Genomic DNA, 23,657 nt, shown 5'->3' on the forward strand with positions numbered 1-23,657 from the left:
GCACACATCAGTTCATCAATGCACACAACAAGCTCAAGCATGTTCGCTTGACGTGCAAGAACCAATGAGGTTCATTCTCATGTGTCAAGAAAGTTTGGCTGAGCTTCTGTTTGTTCATTGATCAATGTTTATATGTAAAAAAAATCCTAAATTTTACAATCTCTTAATGAACTTTTTGAAGTTAGCTGTCAATGGAGGGATAGAAAGCTCTCAGATTTCATCAAAAATATCTTCTAGTCAGGTCCCAAAATAGATAAATAGCCCTGGATAAGATGCAGTAGGCATTTTTGAGGAAAAGTACTTCAAGTGTTGTTTCTATATGATTTTTAGGTGCTGAATCCATTTCTGCCGTATAACAAGTTGTAAACATCACTGTTTTGGCATAAACAATAAAAACAAAATGGCTGCCAAAAAAAAAAAGTTTTAATGCATTTGTTGCAGTTTAAACATTAAACATTAGAACTAAAACTATGCATTCTCAGAATATTTAAACATGTAAACAATGAAAAAACAACATTAACATGAAAGGGATAGTTTTTAATGGCTGCTGGAATTATGCCAAGGTACACTGGGAAGCATATATCAGTGGAAATATGCAATTATGCCCAGCCCGAAGGGGGGGACTTGGAATACACATGACCCCAGGGGGCTGCATATTGAGAATCACTGGGGTGTCCAGCTGCAGGTGGAATATTTCAAACCCAGGGGTGGCAAGGTAGCTTGCCGAGGGAAAGACACATGCTCAGAGAGGCTTACAGTGGACTACACACGTGGGGGTTGCCCAGAGGCCGTGTTAGGTGTCGCCCAGCCTGCAGATCTACATATGTCTGTTGGCGAGGCGCCATGCGCTAGAGCCCAAGAGGATGCCACACTCCGGGTGGAGCAGGCCGTCACATCAAGGGGGCATGGTCGACCTTGCTGCTGGTAAGCCAAAGCAATGGTGTCCACTATCCAGTGAGACAACCTTTGCTTGGAGAGAGCCTTTCCCTTCAGCTTCCCACCATGACAGACAAAGAGCTGGTCTGAAGTCCTGAAACAATGCATCCTGTCTATGTAAGTATGGAGGGTGCGTACTGGACAGAGCTGTGCCAAGGCTGGGTCTGCGTCCTCCAAGGGCAGCGCTTGCAGGTTCACCACCTGGTCTCGAAAGGGTGTGGTGGGAACCTTGGGCACATATCCAGGCCGGGGTCTCAGGATCACGTAAGAGTTAGCCGGTCCAAATTCCAGGCACGCTTCGTCACCCGAAAATGCCTGCAGGTCCCCTACCCTCTTGATGGAGGCCAATGCAACCAGGAGCACTGTTTTCATTGACAGGAACTTAAGCTCCACTGATTGCAGAGGCTCAAAGGGAGCACTCTGCAGGGCAGTTAAAACCACAGAGAGGTCCAAAGAGGGAACGAGAGGAGGGCGAGGAGGATTCAGTCTCCTCGCTCCTCTCAGGAAACTGATGATCAGGTCGTGCTTTCCAATGCACTTACCATCAACTGCATCATGATGTGTGGCAATGGCGGCACCATACACTTTCAGGGTGGAGGGAGACAACCTTCGCTCCAACCCTTCTTGCAAGAAGGAAAGCACGACACTGATCGGGCCTTTCGTGGGTTCTTTAAGTTTAGAAGAACACCAGTTGACAAAGAGGTTCCACTTCAACGCATAGGCATGTCTCGTGGACGATGCTCTAGTCTAGCGGAAGTGATGGTAGCCACCACCGCTGGTGGTAGGGTACTCAAACCTGCCTCGTCCCATCCAGGAACCACACATGGAGGTTTCAAAGATCGGGACGAGGGTGCCATAGGGTGCCCCGTCCCTGAGAAAGCAGGTTCTTTCTCAGAGGAATTGGCCAGGGAGGTGCTGTCGCGAAGAGTACTAGTTCTTGGAACCAGGTGCGGTTGAGCCAATACGGGGCAACCAAAATTACCTGCTCCTCGTCCTCCCTGATCTTGCGCAAAGTCTACGTAAGAAGGCTCACTGGGGGAAAACGCATACTTGCAGAGGCCCCGCGGCCAGCTGTGCGCCAGTGCATCCGTGCCGAGCGTGCCCTCGGTCAGGGAATAAAACAGGTCGCAGTGGCAAGAGTCGTGGGAGGCAAACAGATCTACCTGTGCGTCCCCGAACTGATCCCAAATCAGATGAACCGACTGGGGATGGAGTCCCCATTCTCCAGCGAGAGGCCGAAACCGAGACATATCAGCTGCACGGTTCAGGTCTCCCGGGATATAAATGGCTCGAAGCGACCTCAGATGCTTCTGACTCAATATGAGGAGGTGGCAGGCAAGTTGCGACATACGGCGGGAGCGCAGACCACCTTGTCGGTTGATGTACGCTACTGTGGCGGTATTGTCTGATCGGACTAATACGTGCTGACCCCTGAGCAACGCACAGAAGCAGTGCAGGGTGAGACGTACAGCCAGCAACTCGAGGCAATTGACATGCCAAAGGCGCTGGGGTCTTGTCCAGGAGCCTGCGGCAGCATGTCCATTGCACATGGCGCCCTAGCCCATTATGGAGGCATCTGTTGATACAACAACATGCCAGGAAACTCGTTCTATGGGCACTCCAGCCCATAGAAAACTGAGGTTCGTCCACGGGGTGAAGGTCTGAAGGCAGTCACTGGGACTCGGAGCGTGCCTTGTTGCCATGCCCACCTCGGGACTTGATCGCGAAGCCAAAGCTGAAGCGGTCTCATATGAAGCAAGACGAGCGACGTTACTGCGGCTGCGGATGCCATATGCCCCAGGAGCCTCTGAAATAGTTTCAGTGGAAACGCACTCTTGCCCTCGAACTGACGAAGGCAAATTAGCAGTGACTGCGCGCGCACGCACATGGCGACCGAGTCGATTTCCATACCGAGAAAAGAGATCCTCTGCACGGAGCAGAGTTTGCTCTTCTCCCAGTTGACTCGAAGGCCCAGACAAGCTAGGTGCCGCAGCACTAGGTCCCTGTGTTCGCAAACCTTGTCTCGAGAGTGAGCTAGGATCAGCCAGTCGTCGAGAGGAACAAGGGCTGCCTCGACAACCTTTGTGAAGACGCGAAGAGACAGGGCTAGCCCGAAAGGGGGAACCGCGCACTGGTATGCCTGCCCCTCGAATTATATATATATATATATATATATACTGGTATGCCTCATTTGCATATGTAAACATGACATTTCAGAAAACTTGTAATACAAAAAATGTCTGTCTCTATGTAAGTGAAAAACTGGAAAGGTTTTATGGTGATATCTATAACTTAAAATTTTTACCCTATCCACCAGTAGTGTTTTGGCTTTGAATAATGCACCTATTGTTTCAATGACAATTACAAGAAAATGGGACCCTTATTTCAATGTTATACGATGGATCCTTATTCAGGAGACATTGAACTTTCTAAAAATGTGGTATAACAACTTTTCCTCAAAAATGCCTACAGGGTTACACAATCTTGAAGATTCGGACCTGACTATTCATTTGTGTTCCGAAGATGAACGAAAGTCTTCCGGGTTTGGGGTGAGTAATTAATGAGGGTGAGTAATTAATTTTTATTTCTGGGTAAACTAACCCTTTAATTTCTTTCAAAATAACTACTGACCCCAAACTTTTGAATGGTAGCATATGTATATCTCCATCAAAGTCCCATGGTATTACCATCTGATCACTGTACCATGGTACAACCACAGTATTTTTCTGCAACAGTCTCAAACACAAGCACAATGGATGTGGACTTACTTTGCCAAGGAGTTCTCCAAGAATGACGTCCTCGTGATTGAGAATCCATTTCTTATCCTGAGCAAACAAACAACAATAGCAAATTATCTTTCTGACACATGTTCATTAATGAACTAATGACTCGTGCAGAGACAAACAGAAGAGAGATGCTGAGCGTCCTGTGGGTCAGTCACTGTGCAACTCCTCTGATGAATGATAATGATGCAATTATCACCTCATTCTCCAAAAGCACTCGCCTAGACAGAGACATACTGGGATATCTTTTAAAGATTTCCAAAAACCTATTTTTCTTGTGAAACCTCTACTTTTACAACTTTCTTTGACACTATTGTGATAACAGCAATAGACAGAGATATGTACACAATCCATTTATCTATGCAAAATACAAACTCACAAAGTAAATAAACCAAAATATTCATTAAAAGTGGCCCTATTATGCTATTTTCAAGGTTCCTAATTTTGTTTTGGAGGTTTCCTACAATAGGTTTCATGGTCTTTCTCATAATATACATTGCACATCATATAATTTCTCAAAGAGTCTGAAAACGGTTCGTTCGGAGATCCAGTCTCTCTAAACCCCTCCTTTTCGAGAGCCTACTCTGCTCTGATTGGTCAGACGGCCCAGTTGTGATTGGTCAACGTCTTACAAAACAACAAAACCTCTATGAGCATTTCTGAATTTCAGCTCCGGATGCTTCTTCGGTGCTTGATACACAGTTAAACTAATGATGCCGTCGGTTTTTTAGTATCAATTCCAGCAGGATTCCGTCCTCATCCTTCTGAAATGCATTCAAAGTGGATTCGCAGCGCTGAAAACATCGTTGACTTGTCATGTCGACATCATGAACCAAACTCTTCCAGGCCTCAGCTACAACTACAGTGTTTGATGGTAAAAGTAGACATCGTTCACGGGCAGCCAATGAAAGCTATAGGCTGGAATTATGCAAATATATTACATAGTTACACAAGTATGTAACATTAAGTGAGACTGGAATTGCTGGCGACCTGTTTCAACAGTTCAGAATCAATTCTTTCTTTTAGAATACAAAAGTTCATTAGTCGTGCACTTTGATCTTTAAAACTTTGCAGACCTTTTACATTTACAAAAAGCTATATTGCACACTGCATGAAAGGTAATATTTAAAGAAGCATTTACTGTGCATATCTTGTCTATGATTTTCTGTCAGTGTGTTTAATTCAAATTTTAGAGATGACCTAAACTGCTTTTACTGATCACAAACTAATAGAGGATTCAAAGAGGTTTAAAGACAATTAAAACATACACACAAAAAAGAAAAATCCCTTTCTAAAACCTCAACACATTAACAGCAGTGGCAATGAGAACAGACATTTACCTCAACATTGATAATAGCATCAATTAAAGGGCCATTAACTCTAAACGTCATGAGGATGAGTGACCTGCAGTATTGAAATTAGCCTGGAAAACAATGAACTTCACTCAACATGCTTATTCAAAACGAAGCAATGAAACAAGCAGCAGTTTCTGCATCAAAACTGGAATTTCTGTGTTAATCGGGCCGATTTTGGTCCCAATTCTCCTCTTCCGACAATCCTAGGTACAGTCACGATTATCTTGATGGTTCTACAGATTATCTTATCAGATTTTCCTGTGGTGGGATGTGTGTTAAGAGTGACTGAATCAACTCGGAAGAATGTCGGAGCAACACCATTCTCAAGTCGTAAATATCCAACATGTTGAATATTTACAATCAGAATTCGTGTTGTGTTGCCAAACAGAAAGCAAGCTGACGAAAGACCTGTCTCCACAACTGCACCCTAACCCTTTTCTTTTTCCCCCCCACGAATTTTCTGTAAAAAGCAGTCCACACACTAATATTGCCATTTCTTCTAGCCCGTCGACCGCCATGTTTGTTTACACTAATGTCACATTTGACCGCGAGAGATTTTGCGAGATTTCACGTGTTCACAGTCAGGACTCTGCTTGTTTGTGGATGGAACCTGTTAAGTGTGTGGTGTGCTGTCTTGGTCACATCACGGCACTCCACACACTAGAGGAACCAAAAAATGATTTATCATTTTTATCATCATGTTTATGGTCTCTCACATTTTGAAAATTAGATAAGATTTTAAAAATCTTTTAGTGTGGGCCAGGCTTGAGTTCAGCTGTAATGCTGTAATTTCTGTAATAACAGCCCAGTTTTCACTCATTTGCACTTTTTTTGAAAAATAAAGTCAAATAATAATAATAACATGATCAACAACATTATTATTATCTAATATTAAAATGTTATAGAATTTTTTTTGAATTTCCAGAATGTTCCTCTCTCAAAATCTGATAAATTGAAACTGTCAGGCTATTACATTTGTATAATAACCTAGTATGGTTAGAAATGCTTGGAATTATGCAAATGTGTGGAAAAATAATTGCATAAAGCAAGCCAAACTCAGAGAACCTCAAGATATGTTGAGTTTGTGAGGACATATTTCAGTCCACTCTGGCCCAACTAAAAACACCACATTATGAGCCTCATGTTTGTTTGGAGTATATGAAGTTGGTACACTCATGATTAAATCTTTGGGGCTAGTAAGATTATTTTAATGTTAATGAAAGAAGTCTTTTATGCTCATCAAGACTTCGTCAGTTTCACATGATCCTTCAGAAATCATTCTTATGTGCTGATATGGTGCTCAACAATTTTTTTTTATTATTGTCAAATTTGAAGACTGTCCAACAGAGCAGCATATATTTGAAATATAGCTCACTTTTAACATTATAAATGTATTTATTTCCCTTTTAATTGAACGTTTAATGCTAAATAAAAATACTAATATCTTTTAATAAAAAACTCTTACTGGCCCCAAACTTTTAAACAGTAGTGTACATGCTTCATATGTAATTAAATTACAGTTTAATAATCACACATGACCATATTACAATTTCGATTTTGTCAATTAAATGTGCAGTTCTACACAGTCTGAACATATCCCAGCATTCACAGGGGTGTGAGAGTGTTTCTTGCATGCTGCAGCAGAAACATCACCACTATTATGATTTCAGTCAACATGTTCGGATGGAGAACTTTACCCCGTCATCAAAAACCCATCAGAGGAACAGCATGACAGGTAATCATCCGACCTGGGGTGCGTTTCCCGAAAGCATCGTTGGCCAACTATGGTCGCAAGTTCATCGCAATGTCCATTGAACTCTATTGGTAACGACGGAACTTGCGACCATAGTTGGCCAACGATGCTTTCGGGAAACGCACCCATGACTGATACACACACACACTTCCCGGGGGGAATCCAGCCAGTGTGGACCACTATAAAGCGAAATTTTCGAAACCACTACAGTCTTTTTTCATAGCCAAAGAGAAATCAAAGCACACACAGGACTTTACATCAGCAGGACAGGTTGATTTGAGAACTGCACTGCACGACATCAATTTAATATCAAATGTAGTTGCACACGTTAGGGGAAATGAGCAATGTACCCTCTGAATTTCTGTAATAAGGAACTTTATGGCTTCATATTGGAAATACAGTGATAGCCTCAGAAGTGGCACAGCAAATGACTACCGAGAGCAGAACAGCTTGTTAAAATGAAAAGAGACACGATGTTTCACCTTTATGACGGGGTTCAAGAGCACGACCCCGGATTTCTTGGTGATGACTTGTTTAGTCGTGTAATGATGCTCTATGAGCTGTGGGATGGTGGGGAAGCCAGTGCCTTCAAATCTGTACTGATTCTGCAGACAAAAAGAGGCAAATGAAATCAGGCAGTTGAGTAAACTCAAAATAAAAGAATTACTTGGTGTATTTTAAAACAAAACCAAATATAATTTTTTTTTTTTATGATTACTTCTCCACTTATTTAATCGGACACAAATTTGAAAAATGTATTCTTTGAATGAGACAACTTTTTTAATAATGTACTCACATCAGCAAACTGAATGATGAAATGTCTGCGCTGTCCGTCTGAAAACACAGACAGCACGTATTCTCCAGGTTTGCCGTGGCTCTCGCGCACCAGGAAGTCTCCCTGCTGCTTCAGCAGCTCCTGGGCCTCTGTCCTGGGAATGGCACCGTGATACCACTCCTGCTCGCTCAGCGGTTTCTCACTAGTGGGTATCACATCGAAAAACTGAAGAGGGACAAAACCCAGGAGGTCAAGCAGAGAATATGACAGGTTAGGATAGAAATGAGAAAGTGTTGATGGAAAAAGCAGCAGACTCGGTTCTGAAACTTACTGATGAAGAGCCCAGTACAGACTTGGGCGAGCGGATGATTCCAGCGATGGAGTGTCTGAGGGTGTCAAACTTTGATACTTTGTCTTTGCTTTTATCCTGAAACAAAATGTACGTGTCCATGACTAAGTTGTAATGAAACGGTAAATCAAATACTTGTGCAAGTCTAGCAGAAAAAGTATTAAAACCGTTTCTTGGACATGGTACAGTGATAAAACTCTCTCTTTATAGACCATTACTCACATTGCATAATAATGAAACATTGTACCATGTTAACCCCACAGATTCTTACTGTAATATGGTACAGCCAAAGCACTGTTTTGTAAGACAAAAAGCATACACTTAGTGTTCAAGTATATTTGGATGGATATATTTGAATACAAAAGTAAAATAATTTAACAGACACATTTTTAGAAAAAGAAAAGAAATCTCATTTACAATCCCTGCAGTAAAAGTCTTAATAAATCATACTGTGCAGCAATAATAAAAAAAGCAGCAATAAAACTGAGGACACACTGCCCTCTTCAGACAGCTTCAACACCAGCAGCATGTCAAATCAAACTATACCTTCATATTACACAACAAAATGCACATATATCTTGAAATAAAATCACAGCACGCAAATAATATTGTGTTGGGGTGCGGCTGGGAACAATCGGTTTAAGAAGTCAAAATTATTGTTAGTAATAGCAATTGAATTTGAATGTAATTGATATTCTCTGATCTGGTTCATGTGGGTTTCTGCAGGTAGATTTAAAACATTGAAGTGAAGAAAATGTCAGGAATAAAGTGAAGGGAACACAACATGTCAATATAATGTAAATGTCCAGGGGAGCAACACTAAAAAATACATATACTGCAAAATAGTTTTTCTTGATGTTCTCAGTACTTTTATATTATTTCATCCGGGTACTAGATGTTCTGCTCCTTATGTTTTTTGGTTCTTTTGTCAACAAATATTATTACTGCAATCAGATCCTACCCTCCAGCATTACAAAAAGTCTTGTTTTCTATGAAACAGATCAAAATGAAGCGAGTTTCTGATTAAAACAAGAACAAATATCTGCCAACGGGGTCAGAAAACTCCTCTTAATTCAATGGGAAAACTAGTTTTCTTTCCTCATTGACAGATATTTGTTTTTGTTTCAAGTGTAAACTCACTTAATTTTGTTCAATTTCTCAGAAAAACAGACTTCATATCTTTATTTTGCATCTCAGGTAAATGTAGATAGTTGTATTGGAACATTTAGATATTTGAATTGGAAAACAAGACATTCTTTGCCGTGCATGCAACATTTAATGCCATGGCTTTAGGAATTTAAGACTTTCTGCTCTGATTTAAGACCTTTTTTAGGCCTTCATTTGTGGAAGGGCAAATGATGAAAATCTAGTTTTTAATGTTGTTTATATGTCTATGTGGTGTTTTTAATATGCTTTCAGACAAACCATGTAAAAATTCATAACTCAACACCATAGCTGAGTATTTTCTCCTTAAAAGTCCAGTGAAACAAAGACAGTATCAAAAATGTGGTTTGAAATCGCTATTGTTTCTTACGTCACAAACTACCTTGTAACCAATGTGCAGGCGGCTTAACCATATCATTAACTACTCAGGGGAAGCAGGGGAGTCTCAAGAGAAGCCATACCGGTATATTTTTCTGTTGATATGAAAAATTGTGTACATTTAGCAATATAGTGGATGAATTGTGTATATGATGTATATTATGATGTCATGATGAACTGTATGTCTTTCTATGATGTTCAACGCGTTTCTAATTCTACAGATACTGATTTTTAAAAGGCAGACTGAGATGGCGAACGGGAACATGGTTTGTGTAACATTAGCAACACATTATTAAAGATTAAAGATAACATTAGCTGTTTGATAACGCAGTTAAGCAAAAGGCTAATTATATGAATAACCGTTATGTGTCCGACGTTGTAAAGAGCGATACCATTGTGCAGCGTTTAGTTTACTACAGTAACTTGAGTAAAAGTTGACCGAGTGGATCTCTGAGCTGGTGTGAGTGGGTTGACGGCGGGGCTAATTTGCATATTCACTGATCCGTGTATACTAAATGAAGAAAGTGTGTAGAGTTACATTCAAGCTATTTTAAGGCTTGAATAATTTTTTTTCACAGGAAAAAAACATAAAAATATGTCATTCTGGTGATCAAAGAGGAGTTTTTGAGTTTTGAGTTCTTAAGTGTTACATTATTTTAAATTATTTGATTTTAAATGTAATATTTATTTCATGTTTATTTGCCTAGACTACTGACTACACACACGTTTCATTTGAAACATGTAAATTAAAAGTACAGTATATAGTATATTTATAATTATTTTTTAAATATATAGTAATTAGAGCAAAGAATATATATTATAGAGATTACAGAAATCATTGAGATTTTTACCAACTTATTAACACCTACAATATGCTACTTATTGTAGTGTGTGTGTGTGTGTGTGTGTGTGTGTGTGTGTGTGTGTGTGTGTGTGTGTGTGTGTGTGTGTGTGTGTGTGTGTGTGTGTGTGTGTGTGTGTGTGTGTGTGTGTGTGTGTGTGTGTGTGTGTGTGTGTGTGTGTGTGTGTGTGAGATATTTATTTCCTCATTGTTTTGTTCATATGACCAGGAAAAAAAAAAAAACAGTTGTTACTTTGTCATTTACCACTGGGACTTTCCCCAACAATTTTTGCCATGGCCAATTTTGTCCTGAGAACTTTATGAAAGTCTGACACATAAAGGTTACCTCCAGACCGGGAAGTCATTATTTATAACTAGTAATGACCCCTTCAACTTTTAGGTTTATACATTGCAAAGCCGCTGTGCAAGCAGCTTTAACCTCGACCATTCTGCAACTGAAATGAATTTACCGTCACAAAAAACTCGTCTTCCATTGGGGGAATGTGGCTCATACGAGTTTGGACACACGTCAAAAATCCACCAGAAATAGTTCATCATCTGGGCACCTCTTGCATACCATTTTTAATGTGCTCTAATTTGAGAGGCACAAATTCTAATCTCTGCACTCTTTAATAAGGAGATAGTGTGCGAATTGGGACGCAGCTCCAAGCGATGCCTTACCATTGAGTTGACGGAGCGGGCGTCCTCTTCGTAATTGACGACAGGCGGCGGTTCTTTGCCCTCGTTCTCCTGCATCTTCTGCTCCAGTAGTTCTCTCTGTGCCGTGAGTTTGGCCTCCGAGCAGCGCAGCAGCTGGACCGTCTGCCTCAACTCCTCCAGAGACTGCTTCTGACAGAGTAACAACACCACACTGAAAAGAGAGAGAGAGAGAGAGAGAGAGAGAGAGAGAGAGAGAGAGAGAGAGAGAGAGAGAGAGAGAGAGAGAGAGAGAGAGAGAGAGAGATCACAGTGTTCAATCCACAATGAATGCATCTTTTTAATCTCTTTTTAAGGATTTTTCTGGATGTTATGTCAGAGGCAGACGCACTGTCAAGTTCATTTCTGTAATCAATTTTACTACAAACCGCCAAAATGTTATCAAAATTCATCCACTGAAACTACAAAACATAGCAAAGACATCTTTAATCCTATAAAGCTTACTGTATCATTTTTCATAAGCAAATTTAAAAGGCCTTTAAATTATTAACATAATCAAAACTTTGCTGAATAACCTGTTGCATATAGGCATCTTCTACATGCCTTCTGACATCTGACTGATATTTTCATAGTTTTTAGCAAGTAAAAGGCCTTTTAGTATAATTCTAAAAATGGCACGTGTGTTTTTTTGTAAAATGTTTCCCTATTTTTATTTATTTTATAAAATAAATGTAAGAATACTTTTTATATTGTTAGTTATATTTCAAGATGAACAATACATAATGGACCGAAGAAACTTGATCATCCATTTTTATTTTTTAGAAAACTCATAAATATGAGTATAAAATATGATACATCAAGCTTTTAAAGAACATTTATTTGTATTCGATCATCATTGGCTTGCATTGCATTCTCTTTGATTTCTTTTCAAATGATCAGAATTTCATCAAAAACTGCACCAAATTGCATATTTTTGTTCCGTTTGGGCCTCTCAATAAAATTAAGGCGTTTTTTTCCTATTCAAGTGGGAGTTCCATATTTTTACTATATGAGCCATAAAAGCCTAATGTATCAAATATGACAGCCAATTTTTTCCGATTTTGCCCAAAGGTTCAATAAACTGTTCCACTTTTAAAAAAAACTAGGGCTGTCAAAAGATTAATCGCATCCAAAATAAAAGTTTGTGTTTAAATAATATATGTGTGTGTACTGTGTATAATTAAATTTGTATATATAAATACACACTCTTTTGACAGCCCTAAAAAAAAACATCTTTTCTGACTATTTCTTCATATCAGGCTATACAGGGTTAATAAATTAATGCAACTAATTAGCGATGTTAATTTTTTTTAACCATTAAGCCATTTATTAAATTTGACAAGTCCCGTTTCACATGCAGACTAAAAACTTGATTGTCATGAACAATGACACAATTAAATTGTACGTAAGATTTTACGTTAACATATGTTATGATTAAATATAAATATAAATGACTGCAGACATCATGTCAATTCAGCCAGCTGAACTCAGTGCTGAAGTAGTTCAGGTGTAGAGCTGAGCAGCAGTGCGTCTCATTTCAGTTTGCAGAGGTGATTATATCAGCATCTCTTGTACTGGATTACCCAGCAGACCTTAAAGAATGTGCTGAAGCTGGACAAATCCTCATCCATCCAGTTCACTGAGCTCCATCAGTCCGAGCCCTTTCATCTTCACAGAGGTGCTGAGGTCAACACAGAGCGCTCTGCTCAGCCTAATGAATCTCTATGGAAACACTTGAGTTCTCCACACTTCACTACTGCATCCATTGTTATAGCTGACATGAAGAGAATGACCATGAATGGACATTCATTCAAATAATGGATTCAGTGAGAAAAAAAAAAAAAAAACCTGCTGCATCATACTGTATAACTCCTGAATTAAAAAGTCACAACTAGTGTAAACTAACATGGAATATGATTTCAGTTTCTGAATTTCTATCTTGATTTTTTAGCATTGCTTTTTAAATATAATTATCTTGTGGCCTCCTTGGAAGTTTGCCTGGTTGAGAACCACAGGTCTAAGAGACGACATCCCGAGCTCATATCATTTTTGTGGTAGTTAAGTACTTAATTTTTCTTACTCAGATTTCTTCTCATAGGTTTTGGTAGATTCCTCTATTTTGTTCTCCAGGTCCAGCATGAGTTCCTCTTTGCTGCGCAGACTTTGCTGGGTCACGAGCAGCTCCTCTGAGGTTGACTTCAGCCTGAGATCAGTCAAACACACACCTTTACCATTTACCACTCATGACTGATAGCATAAAAAATAGCTGTTGGTACAGAACATAGAGACTGTGGAAATAGCTAAAACTCATCAATGTTCAACTAACGCTACCAAGCAATTATGCAAATTTTTATTAATATGTGATCTATCTTACGTGACTGAGAATTTAGCAACTCACATGGCTTGTAAACTCTCTGCCGTCAAATTATTCCACAGGATCTCATTTGCTTGAAGATTCTCTGTTTCGTCTAACAGCGTTGCATCAAATTCTACATTTGGTTCTTTGTCTTCTGGTGATCTGTTGAAATAGAAATTGAGGTTATGTCAGAGTTATTGGACACATTTCTGACAATTTTTTTATTAAATATTTAGTTGTTTTAACAGTTTTAATAAAATTATTGATAGCTCTTGACAATAATTCTTCTCATAGTTCATAAACAAACAAACAAACAATGAGTAATATATTTGTTACAGTATTTGTTAATGTAGTTTTATTAATGTATTAATAAATTATTATAAAAAAATGATTAATGTAACTAATGTAGTTAACTAATGTTAACAAATGGAACCTTATTGTAAAGTGTTAACAAATTATTCACTCTTTTAAAACATTGTAATCAATTTGATTTTTTTTCCCTCAAGTGCCTTACTTGTAAACTTCGATGAAGTTGTCATACTCTGACAGTGGATCGATTTGGTCGATGGAAGTGTGTATTTCTTTGTGGACCTTCACTATTTCATCTGTTAACAGGCTGGTGATTTCACTGTACTCCTCCAGAATCCCCTTACTAGAATATTAAAAAAATAAACAGTAAAAATGAAAATCATTGTTTGAACATTTATGAATGTGCCATTTCATTAAGATGTTGAGCATATTAAAGCCAAAGCCATACTTAAATTCATACCTGAACGAAATTTCTTTCTTCTGCTAAACACAAAATAAGATATTTTGAAGAATGTCGGTAACCAAACTTGATGGACCCCATTGACTTCCATTGTATTCATTTCCATTCTATGGAAGTCATTAGGGCCCATCAACTGTTCGGTTACCCGTATTCTTCAAAATATCTTCTTTTGTGTTGAAGACACAAAGCAGAAGAAAGAAATTCATACAGGTTTGAAACAACTTGAGGACAAGTAAATGGTGAAATGATCTCTAATCCCTTTGAGGTTAGAGATTTGATTTTCTGATTAGGTCAACTAAAATCTATTATTTATCATTTTTAAAATGAACTAACAGTTACACTAGTCAGTGTTTCTGAACATAAAACTTTTTCCCTGGCTTGTTTGACCCACACTGAATGGTCATGTATAAATCAGTGGTGCTTTCTAAATCAATCCCAGAAGGCTCTTGCAATTGTTTCCTTCATGTGGATTAACTTCCACATCAGATTACTGCAAACTCTGTGATTAAAAAACAGCTTAGGAAAGGAAAAAAAATCCAAAGAGACTTCTGTTCTCTGCTAATCCTCTGACAGCTATGAGATATTGGATTGAGGCTACAGCATGCAGTAATGGTTCTGGTGGAGCTGAACTGGTTGCGCAAGGTCTATAACAAAAGATTTGAATACACGTGGCAGTCCAAGCATTCACAACAACCAGACACAGTACAGTGGGAGAACTGCACTGCCCTCCACAGTTGAACGGGAAGCGATATTCTCATTTCAATGCTGAAAATGTCATTTCTACATATGAAGCAAAAACACAATAAACTGATCAAACACAGCAAATCATTTATAATGTTACCAATAATCTCCATAATAAAAATGCCGATTCTTTTAATCTTTCAATTCATCAAAGAATCCTGAAAAAAGCGCATCAGTTTCCACAAATCAAGCATCAGAATGGTTTTTAACATTGATAATAATAAGAAATCTTTCTTGAGCTCTAAATCAGCATATTAGAATGATTTATGAAGGATCATGTGACTCTGAAGACTGGAGTATTAAGTAGTAATTCAGCTTTGTCGTCACAGGAATAAATTACATTTTAAAATATAATAAAATAGAAAACAGTATTACCGTTTTTACTGTATTCTGATCAAATAAACTAAGCAGAAGAGACTTTCAAAAAGATTAAAAAGTAGGGGTGTAACAATATATTGTGTCACAATATACCACAATACAAAAATGCACCAATATGTATCATGGATAATGACATAGGCCTAATGTATTGTGAATAATTCACCCAAAATGAAAAAATTCAAGTTTACAGAGTTTTAGTGTCAGAATTACATTAAACTACTATATAATGTTGAATATAATGTATAATAATGCAGTGGGGCAATATTTGTGGGTCCTGATAATGCCAAATGTCATTAATTTAAATATATCTAGCCAGTGACACCCCTATTAAAAAGTCTTACCGACTCCAAACTTTTTAAGTGTGTTGTAAATTATATATATTTTTTAACTGTGTATCTTCAAATACACACTGCCATATGAACAACTGGTAAGTAATTACACTGTTTCACAAACCTTAACTAGACACAATTTTCTTCAGTTCTAGATGGAAATGACTCAAATTTAAGTTCCTTCCTTCACCTTGAAAAGTAGTTCTACCTCAAAAGGACCATTTAGACAAACTCACAGTTCAGTGACAATATAAGGTGCTTTGGAGTTTTACTTTTGAATCCTCTGGTATTTATAAGCTTCAATTTTAAGAAGCATTATTAGGGGCCAAGCACCGAAGGTGTGAAGGCACTTATTGTAATCGTTAGTAGTGTTCTTCTGTCCCTCTATGGCAGCCCATAGAATCATGGTAAAAGTTATGAAATTTGGCACACAGATAGAGGACAGTTTGAACATTAACCACCCTCATTTTGGAGTCTTATAACTCAATCCCTCTAGCGCCACCAACTGTCCAAATTTGCACAAGTCTACGCTAATAACTTTTGACCCGTCATGGCTAGAAACAAAAAAACATGGGAAATGAATCGGAATCAGCCTTGGTGTGTGTTATGACAACCATGACATGAGGATACCTGCAAATTTTGGCACAGTGCCACCTAGTCGTTAGGAGATATGAAAAATTGCTATTTTTGCTTACAACTTCTGAACAATCTGGCCAAAAATCACAAGACTGGTCCCTATGCTGAAAGATACCCAATTTTCCCATGTCGGCAATTTTCCCATGTTTGAATTTTGTTGTGAAATGTTATATTTTACGAACTCATTGGCATATCGTTTCAAAACTCGCTATTTGTCTTCGACACAATGCCCTGGAGGTACTCAAAAAGTTTCAGGGCAGTGTCATCTTGTGGTCAAAAAAATTATTATGAAATTTATTATGAAATTAAAAAAACACTAATAGCTTTTGATTAGTTTAGCCTATTGTCATGAGACTGGTCTTGATAGATCCCTTGGATCATACCAAAAAAAATCAATACCAATTCCAAAAACATTATTTTTTTGTTTTTTTATCTACTTTTTCTAATTTTTCCTAGACTGTTGATCCAATTTTCAACAAATTCGACCATGCTGGCAAAAAGTTATGGATTTCATATCAATAGGCAAAACCGTTTTCGTTTACCACCAACAAATTTGATGGCATGAAGCCAAACTGCATCTGAGCCAGATCAAATTGGTGTCGGCACCACCTATTGGTCGTAATAAGCAATAAACAGAGCAATTACAAGAGGGTCCTTGCACCATTGGTGCTCGGGCCCTAATTATGTCATATAGAAAGTGATTAAATGTATGGGTTTTCAACCATTTTGCTTAAAATTGTCTCTAAATGCCTTTTTATCATTTATTCAGTTGGTCTGATGCCCACTGTCATGTTTGCTCATCAATTTACCTCTATAGTGCTTGGCCCCTTATATGCTGCATGCAGCTATATTGTTTCCATTGTTTGTTTCCATTCCATTGCAAAACTGATGGACAGGCTAAAATGATTGTCTGTGTGGTAATCAACATGTGGAATGTACTGTAGACATGTAAATTTATGCATTTATGAAATGAAATGCAAATTTATGAAATAAACCAGAAGTGTAATCTGGTCCACTCACAGTGCATTGATCATCTCCTCCTGCATCTTCTGCAGGGAGTCCAGCAGCAGAGGCAGTGCAGTCTCATGGTGGTGCTCCTGATGTAGCTGCGCGCTTTTCACTGCCAGCACATACTGGTTGTGCAGGTTATGCAGCTTCATGGTGGCTTTGTCATAGCGTTCACGGGCTTTCTCTGTCTCTTTGCCTGCAGGGAAGATGAAAGCAATTGTGGCGGTGAGATGAAAGTCAAAGGAGAACTCCTCTGAAGGCTAATGTTGTGTTGTGTAAGCCTTTGAAAACTGCAGATTTGTTATATGAGCAGTGGTCAATCGATACTGGTATTTACTGTTTGTTTATTGTTTATACTAAGATCCTTTTTTTTAACTCTTCACATTGTTCTTCTATCCAACATTCATTTTTTTAAATGCATTTTTTTCTAGTTATGTCAAACCACTTTAACCACTGCAAGGTCAATCTTTGTTGTCAAGCTCTAAAGTTATGTTGGGTAGACATTATTTTTGAAAAAAAAAAAAAAAAACTGTAATCACAAATGACTACTACAGTCAAGTAAATTAATTGTTGTAAAAATGTAAATCCTTAATAACATTTAGATATTGAATCTTCTGTAATTTATTCAAAATAATTTAAAAATAATTATACATATTTTTTATTATTATTATTTTCATATATTACCAATCATAGTTTCCGTAAATAAAGTTTAAAAATGACAATTTCAGCAGAAGTACCAGATATATATTGGGTAATCACTAAATATTGACCAGAAGAAAGTCTTTGGACCGACATGAAGGCGAGTAACTGGAGACCAAAATTAGACAGACAAACCTACATTGCACATCACAGAAATAGATCTCCGTTCATCCTGATAAATTACTCCAGATTCAGTAAGGGAGTTATTGGAGAATAACTGAGTAATCGAGTCTGAGGGACTTGAGCACTTGTATATTGTATTCAAATGGGTATGAATTCCACAAGCATGTGTAGACCTTTTGATTAGCCGATGGGACACTGTTACGTTTGAGTACGACACTTTGAGTTTCAGATCATCGCTGATTTGCTAACAGTGCTGCCGCCTGCCAGCGGTAATTGGATGATCAGCTTTTAAAAACTTCTCTTCCATTTGACAGAGGGAACTGTTGCGGCTTCGTGTCGGTCGCAATGGCTCAGACTTCCTGCCAGCAGCTGGTAATGTAGGAGACACCTGCTCTTTAGTTTGGAACTTATTTATTCCATGTTTTTGATGAGCGTAGTTAGGTAAGCTTTATTGTAGTTCATTTTCTTCTCTTTATGTTAGGTTAATTACAATAGATTGGGTTTTGTTTGTTATTTTGGGCCTTGGGTCTCTCTGACGAGAATAACACTCGATTGATTTATTTCTCTATTCATTTTTTATTTACTTTTGTGATTCACAATAAATTTATATTATAATTTACTTTATTCGCCTTCTTTGGTATTCGCCATTCGGTTCTTTTGATCTGACGGCCTGCTGGAAGCCTGTTGTACCTTTTTCTTTAATTTATTGCGTCTTACCCCTAGCGGACGTAAAAAACACACTTACAACATAAAAGTGTAAAGTTGAAAGTAATGTTTTTTACAGAGCTTTATTTACACATTTTAATTTTCAGTACTTTGAAATAAACTTCTAAATGTCTTTTCAGTAGTCCATATGGAACAGATGATACAATTTAGTAATTGCGGTGCTTCTAAAAAGCAGATGCAAATGTTTTGCAAAATATAAACATTTCTTTAACTTACACTAGGAAGTTTTTCTTGATATTTTGCAATTTTGGGCCACGTCAGTTCCAGGTCGTGATGAATGATGGGATATGCTCAAATACTGCTCCAATATGGATTTAGTGTGCGTTAAAGGGGTCATGACATGGATTTTTTAAATTATTTTAATAGGTTCCTTGAGGATCACTTGTAATGTTAATAAAGTGTATATTTATGTGTGTGTGTGTGTGTGTGTGTGTGTGTGTGTGTGTGTGTGTGTGTGTGTGTGTGTGTGTGTGTGTGTGTGTGTGTGTGTGTGTGTGTGTGTGTGTGTGTGTGTGTGTGTGTGTGTGTGTGTGTGTGTGTGTGCGCAAAATTTTAAACCCTCATTCTGACCCTCTTTTGAAAACATTATCCATGTAAAACCATCATTTACAGACAAAGCATTATGAAATATGTTTACTTGCTCTTTGCTGTCAGATCCAATAAGGTCGCCAACTTAATTTTTCAACAAAAGCTTTTTTGAAAAATCTCCATAACACTTGTGCCTTGATTATAAAGCAATCTGCAGTCAAATGCTCCAAACAAACATATAATTACTCCGACTCAATCTTGGGCTTCATTAAAAGTAAACCATTCACTTGTTCCTGATGCTGGGATCCTTCTCGCAAACATGCTGTTTAAACAGGACATGTCAAAGCCAACGTTCTTTTACTCTTCCATTTGTCCTCTTGTCAGTAGATTCAAGCGTGTATAGTATGTCAGAAATTGAATGGGCATCTATATGCTGTATCCAGTGTAGACAGCGTTAGTGATTATAATGGGTTCTTATTAGGGTTGCGCGATATGCTCCATTTTCATATCGTCCTATCGTCAGCCTGTGAGATCGGCGATACACGATATTATCGTGAGGGGGGCGGGGCTTACTTATTTGATTATTAACTTGCTTATTTACTCATCAATTTGCTTGTTTTATTACTTTGTTTTAAATGAGAATCTTTTTCTATTTTGCTAGCAAAGGTGGAGTGTTTATTAATAGGCTAAATCAGGTTATTTCCTGGTATAGTGAGGTAAAAAAAAAAAAAGATCCTAATCATTCTTGTATCTGACCATTCTTGTATATTTCAACATGTCAGCGGGAAATTTACGGACACACATTATCCTCTCATGCCGTTACAGATGCAGCATTTTGACTGTAGGCTGCTTCTGCACGAGATCATGAAAACACGTTTTAATTTATTGGGTCAAGAAAGAGTCGGAGTCTGCGATATGTCCTCCTCTGTCTGGATGCACTTCACTTATGCGCACCGCACTTCAATAAGCCCAAATAACGCGGGTTTTAAATGCCGGGAGAAATCAGAGGCAAAAATCTAAAAGTCGATCGGTACTTACTTATGACTTGACTCTGATAAAGGAAAATGGGTTAATCCGTTTACATGACCACATGCATTGTCAGTTTATTCAGCATAATCGAGTTAATAACGTGCATGTAAACGCGCTCATTCCCTGAAAGTGAAAGCAGAAACGGACTGCGCTTTCACTGCATTAACGGCGCGTTCTCTCAGAGACGACGGTGGATATAACGGTAGGCTACAGCATCTTAATTTACTGGCTTAATATTTCTCTTTTGGACTCACATTATTGACAGTGAAAAAAATAGAAGAATATTTCTTGTTAAACAAGTTTGAAGTTGCTTGTGATTTTCACAGGCAGAGTTCAACAGATGCTTCGTGTAACTTTATTAGGCCTAGGCGGCCTATATAATTTTATTGATATTATTATTATAATTAATATTTTGTAATTGTACTGTTTTTAGTGTTTTTACTGTCATTAAATATTTTGTTAATGTGCTATGGAAACAAAATACTGACGAACAACGATGCCGCGTCTTCATCTTGGCTCTGTATAAGAATGATGCGTCTGTTAAAACAAGCACTCTTGGCAATTTGTGAATGGATCACCTTGCAATTAAATTTCGTTGTGGGATGTAGTTTTTTTTTAGTCTGTTTTAAAAATATTTTCTTTGAGGAGTCCTCATACGCGCGCGTCGGTGACGTCGCATGTGTGGTTATGTGATGTCGCAAGTGTGGTTATTGTTATGAATTTAGGCAAGGCAAATATAATTGTAACTATACTAGCTTCATAATAATAATAATGATTTAATACATTAATAGGAAAACGAGCCAATTATCGTATTGATATCGTCAAAGGCATCTGCCATCGGCGATATCTCTGTCTATCGTCGATACACGATACTATCGTCTATCGGCACAACCCTAATTTGCTTTTGAAGAGACAGGTGTCAGCCGTTAAGCGACTGTACGCCAGTGGGCGGGGCCTATGGTGCGATGAATAATGATTCGTCTTGCTCAAGAGGCAGTCATTTGCTGATGTATTCACATCTTGCGTGTTACATCAGATCCCACCACATCCAAAAGAGACATTTTTGGAGCTTGGTTACATAATTGTTTATAATGAGGAGGATGCTTTGAGATATGAAACTTGTAGGATGTTTTAATGGTACAAAGATCTCTTACATGTCAAAAGATCAAGGAAAATTGGATTTCTCACGTCATGACCCATTTGAGGGCACTGAGCTTTGGCATTTATCAGACTTGGGACAGTCTAACACATTTACTGTCGTGTGTATGCACTCTCAAGTGGCCAAGACTGCAAGTGTGGGTTTTGGGACAGGCCCTGACTTAAACTGTTCATGCACTTGACAGACTCATTAAAACAGGTTCATAAGAGTAATTTTGGTGTGAATTGGACATAATCGGTTTATTATTTGAGAGAACAGAGAATAAACAAACACCTTACCTTTTACAATGGCCTCCTTATATTTGTCTCTTGCTAAAACAGCATCCTTAGTTAACTGCCTGTAGGTGCATTTCAACTTCTCAAGATCACATTTGGTTACCTGTGGGGGACAGAAGCCAAGTCAAAACTGATCCATCAAACTGATGCTCCCTGAAACGGCAGTGGTGATCTATGCAAAGGCTCACCTTGTTCATTTCAGACTCGATCTGCTGGTGGAGGCTTTGGTAACTCTTCTTCACCTGCTGCTTGTCTTTGATCATCATGGTGAGGCGGTGGAGAGGCCCCGAGTTGAGCTCCTCAGCATGACACTTCATAATCTTGCTCAACTGCTCTGTCTGCTGCACCATGTGAGTCCATGACTGATAACAACAACCACAAGATGATGCAAAGCGATAGAATAAGAAAGTGTGTGTGTGTGGGTGAATCAATGTGAGAAACAAACAAAGAGATAAAGAGATTGAGATGACAAGACAAAAAACACAGAGAGAATTTTGCAGGTACTGAGCATATAACAAGCATCAGCTACCCATAATGCAGCGGAGAGGACCAGAAGGCTGTTACCTTGGAGACACTGCTGACATAGTTGATCTGAGTAGAGTTGTCATACTTGTCCACCTGCTGGCTGATGTTGAGCAGGAGCGATGCATATTCCTTGTCGCTCTTCACCCGTAAGGTCATGAAGCGCTTCACCGTCTCCAGCAGCTTCAGCTCCCAGTCCTGCAGCTTCATCAGACCCTCGTGGGAGTTGCGCAGGTCCTGGCCAAACCCCATCTTACTCGCAAGGCACGCTGTCTCTCTCTCTCACTCAATGAGGTGTGCCGCTCAGGTCTGCATTGTCACAGCTGCTGCTGAGAGAGGGTATGGGTAGAAATAATGACTGGTTAGTTAAAGGGTTAGTTCACCCAAAAATTAAAATTCTGTCAGTAATTACTCACCCTCATGTTGTTCCAACCGCGTAAGACCTTCGTTCATCTTCGGAACACAAATTAAGATATTTTTGATGAAATCTGAGCCATGTTTCACTCCTCCATAGGCTTCTATGTGACCGAAACTTGCTGGCCCAGAAAAGTTATTAAAGAGATCGTTAATATAGTCCAAGTGACTCCAGTGGCTCAATCTTAAGTTTATCAAGCGACGAGAATACTTTCTGTGCGCAAAAACAAATAAAAATAACGACTTTATTCCACTTTTCATTTCCTTCTCTCTGGGCCTCTAGTTGGTTCGCGTAGTCTTTTTGCGCACAATGCGTAGCGCGTCTGTGTTACACGTCACCACGTAGGCGCACTATTGGCCGACGCCGGTCATGTGTGTGTTGCGTGATGACGTGCAACACAGACGCGCAGCGCAAAAACACTACGAGGCCCAGAGAGAAGGAAATGAAAAGTGGAATAAAGTCGTTATTTTTGTTTGTTTTTGCGCACAAAAAGTATTCTCGTCGCATGATAAACTTAATGTAGTGCCACTGTAGTTACTTGGACTATTTTAACGATGTTTTAATAACTATTCTGGGCCGGTGAGTTTCGGTCACACTGGAAGCCTATGGAGGAGTCAAAATTCTGTCAGATTTCATCAAAAATATCTTAATTTGTGTTCCGAAGATGAACGAAAGACTTACATGGTTGGAACAACATGAGGGTGAGTAATTACTGACAGAATTTTCATTTTTGGGTGAACTAACCCTTTAAAGGGCATGAACACATGTGCCAAGCTGTACTCTTTGTATTCATGCTTGTTTCAAATGGTTTTGATAAACTTTTATACCATTTTTAATAAATGTTTAAATGTAGGCTAATGATGCTAAAACGTAATGTGACAAGCAGGGCGGGGCCGAGAGCCGCGGGAATGGAGCGAGGACGGTGGCGCAATTG

At 38.7% G+C, this 23,657-nt stretch overlaps 1 protein-coding gene across 4 annotated transcripts in view; it reads right to left on the reverse strand.

Moving 5' to 3' along the window:
* Positions 1 to 23,657, reverse strand: part of fer (fer (fps/fes related) tyrosine kinase) — a 43,351-nt gene that overhangs the window by 12,930 nt on the left and 6,764 nt on the right. For 2 of the 4 annotated variants that reach the window (XM_081367063.1, XM_081367065.1), the window contains exons 2-13: positions 22,351 to 22,637; positions 21,975 to 22,148; positions 21,790 to 21,889; positions 17,260 to 17,443; positions 13,901 to 14,038; positions 13,429 to 13,548; positions 13,111 to 13,233; positions 11,016 to 11,205; positions 7,934 to 8,029; positions 7,624 to 7,827; positions 7,310 to 7,432; positions 3,705 to 3,761 (exon numbers count right to left, since the gene is read on the reverse strand). In XM_081367063.1, coding sequence (XP_081223189.1) covers positions 3,705 to 3,761; positions 7,310 to 7,432; positions 7,624 to 7,827; positions 7,934 to 8,029; positions 11,016 to 11,205; positions 13,111 to 13,233; positions 13,429 to 13,548; positions 13,901 to 14,038; positions 17,260 to 17,443; positions 21,790 to 21,889; positions 21,975 to 22,148; positions 22,351 to 22,560 — 1,719 coding nt within the window. In that variant the 5' untranslated portion in view covers positions 22,561 to 22,637. The remainder of the gene's footprint in view (positions 1 to 3,704; positions 3,762 to 7,309; positions 7,433 to 7,623; positions 7,828 to 7,933; positions 8,030 to 11,015; positions 11,206 to 13,110; positions 13,234 to 13,428; positions 13,549 to 13,900; positions 14,039 to 17,259; positions 17,444 to 21,789; positions 21,890 to 21,974; positions 22,149 to 22,350; positions 22,638 to 23,657) is intronic. The other 2 variants (XM_081367064.1, XM_081367066.1) reach the window with 1 other exon arrangement.

This window comes from Scardinius erythrophthalmus (genome assembly GCF_964197995.2).
Source record: "Scardinius erythrophthalmus genome assembly, chromosome: 5".
NCBI classification, from domain to species: domain Eukaryota; kingdom Metazoa; phylum Chordata; class Actinopteri; order Cypriniformes; family Leuciscidae; genus Scardinius; species Scardinius erythrophthalmus.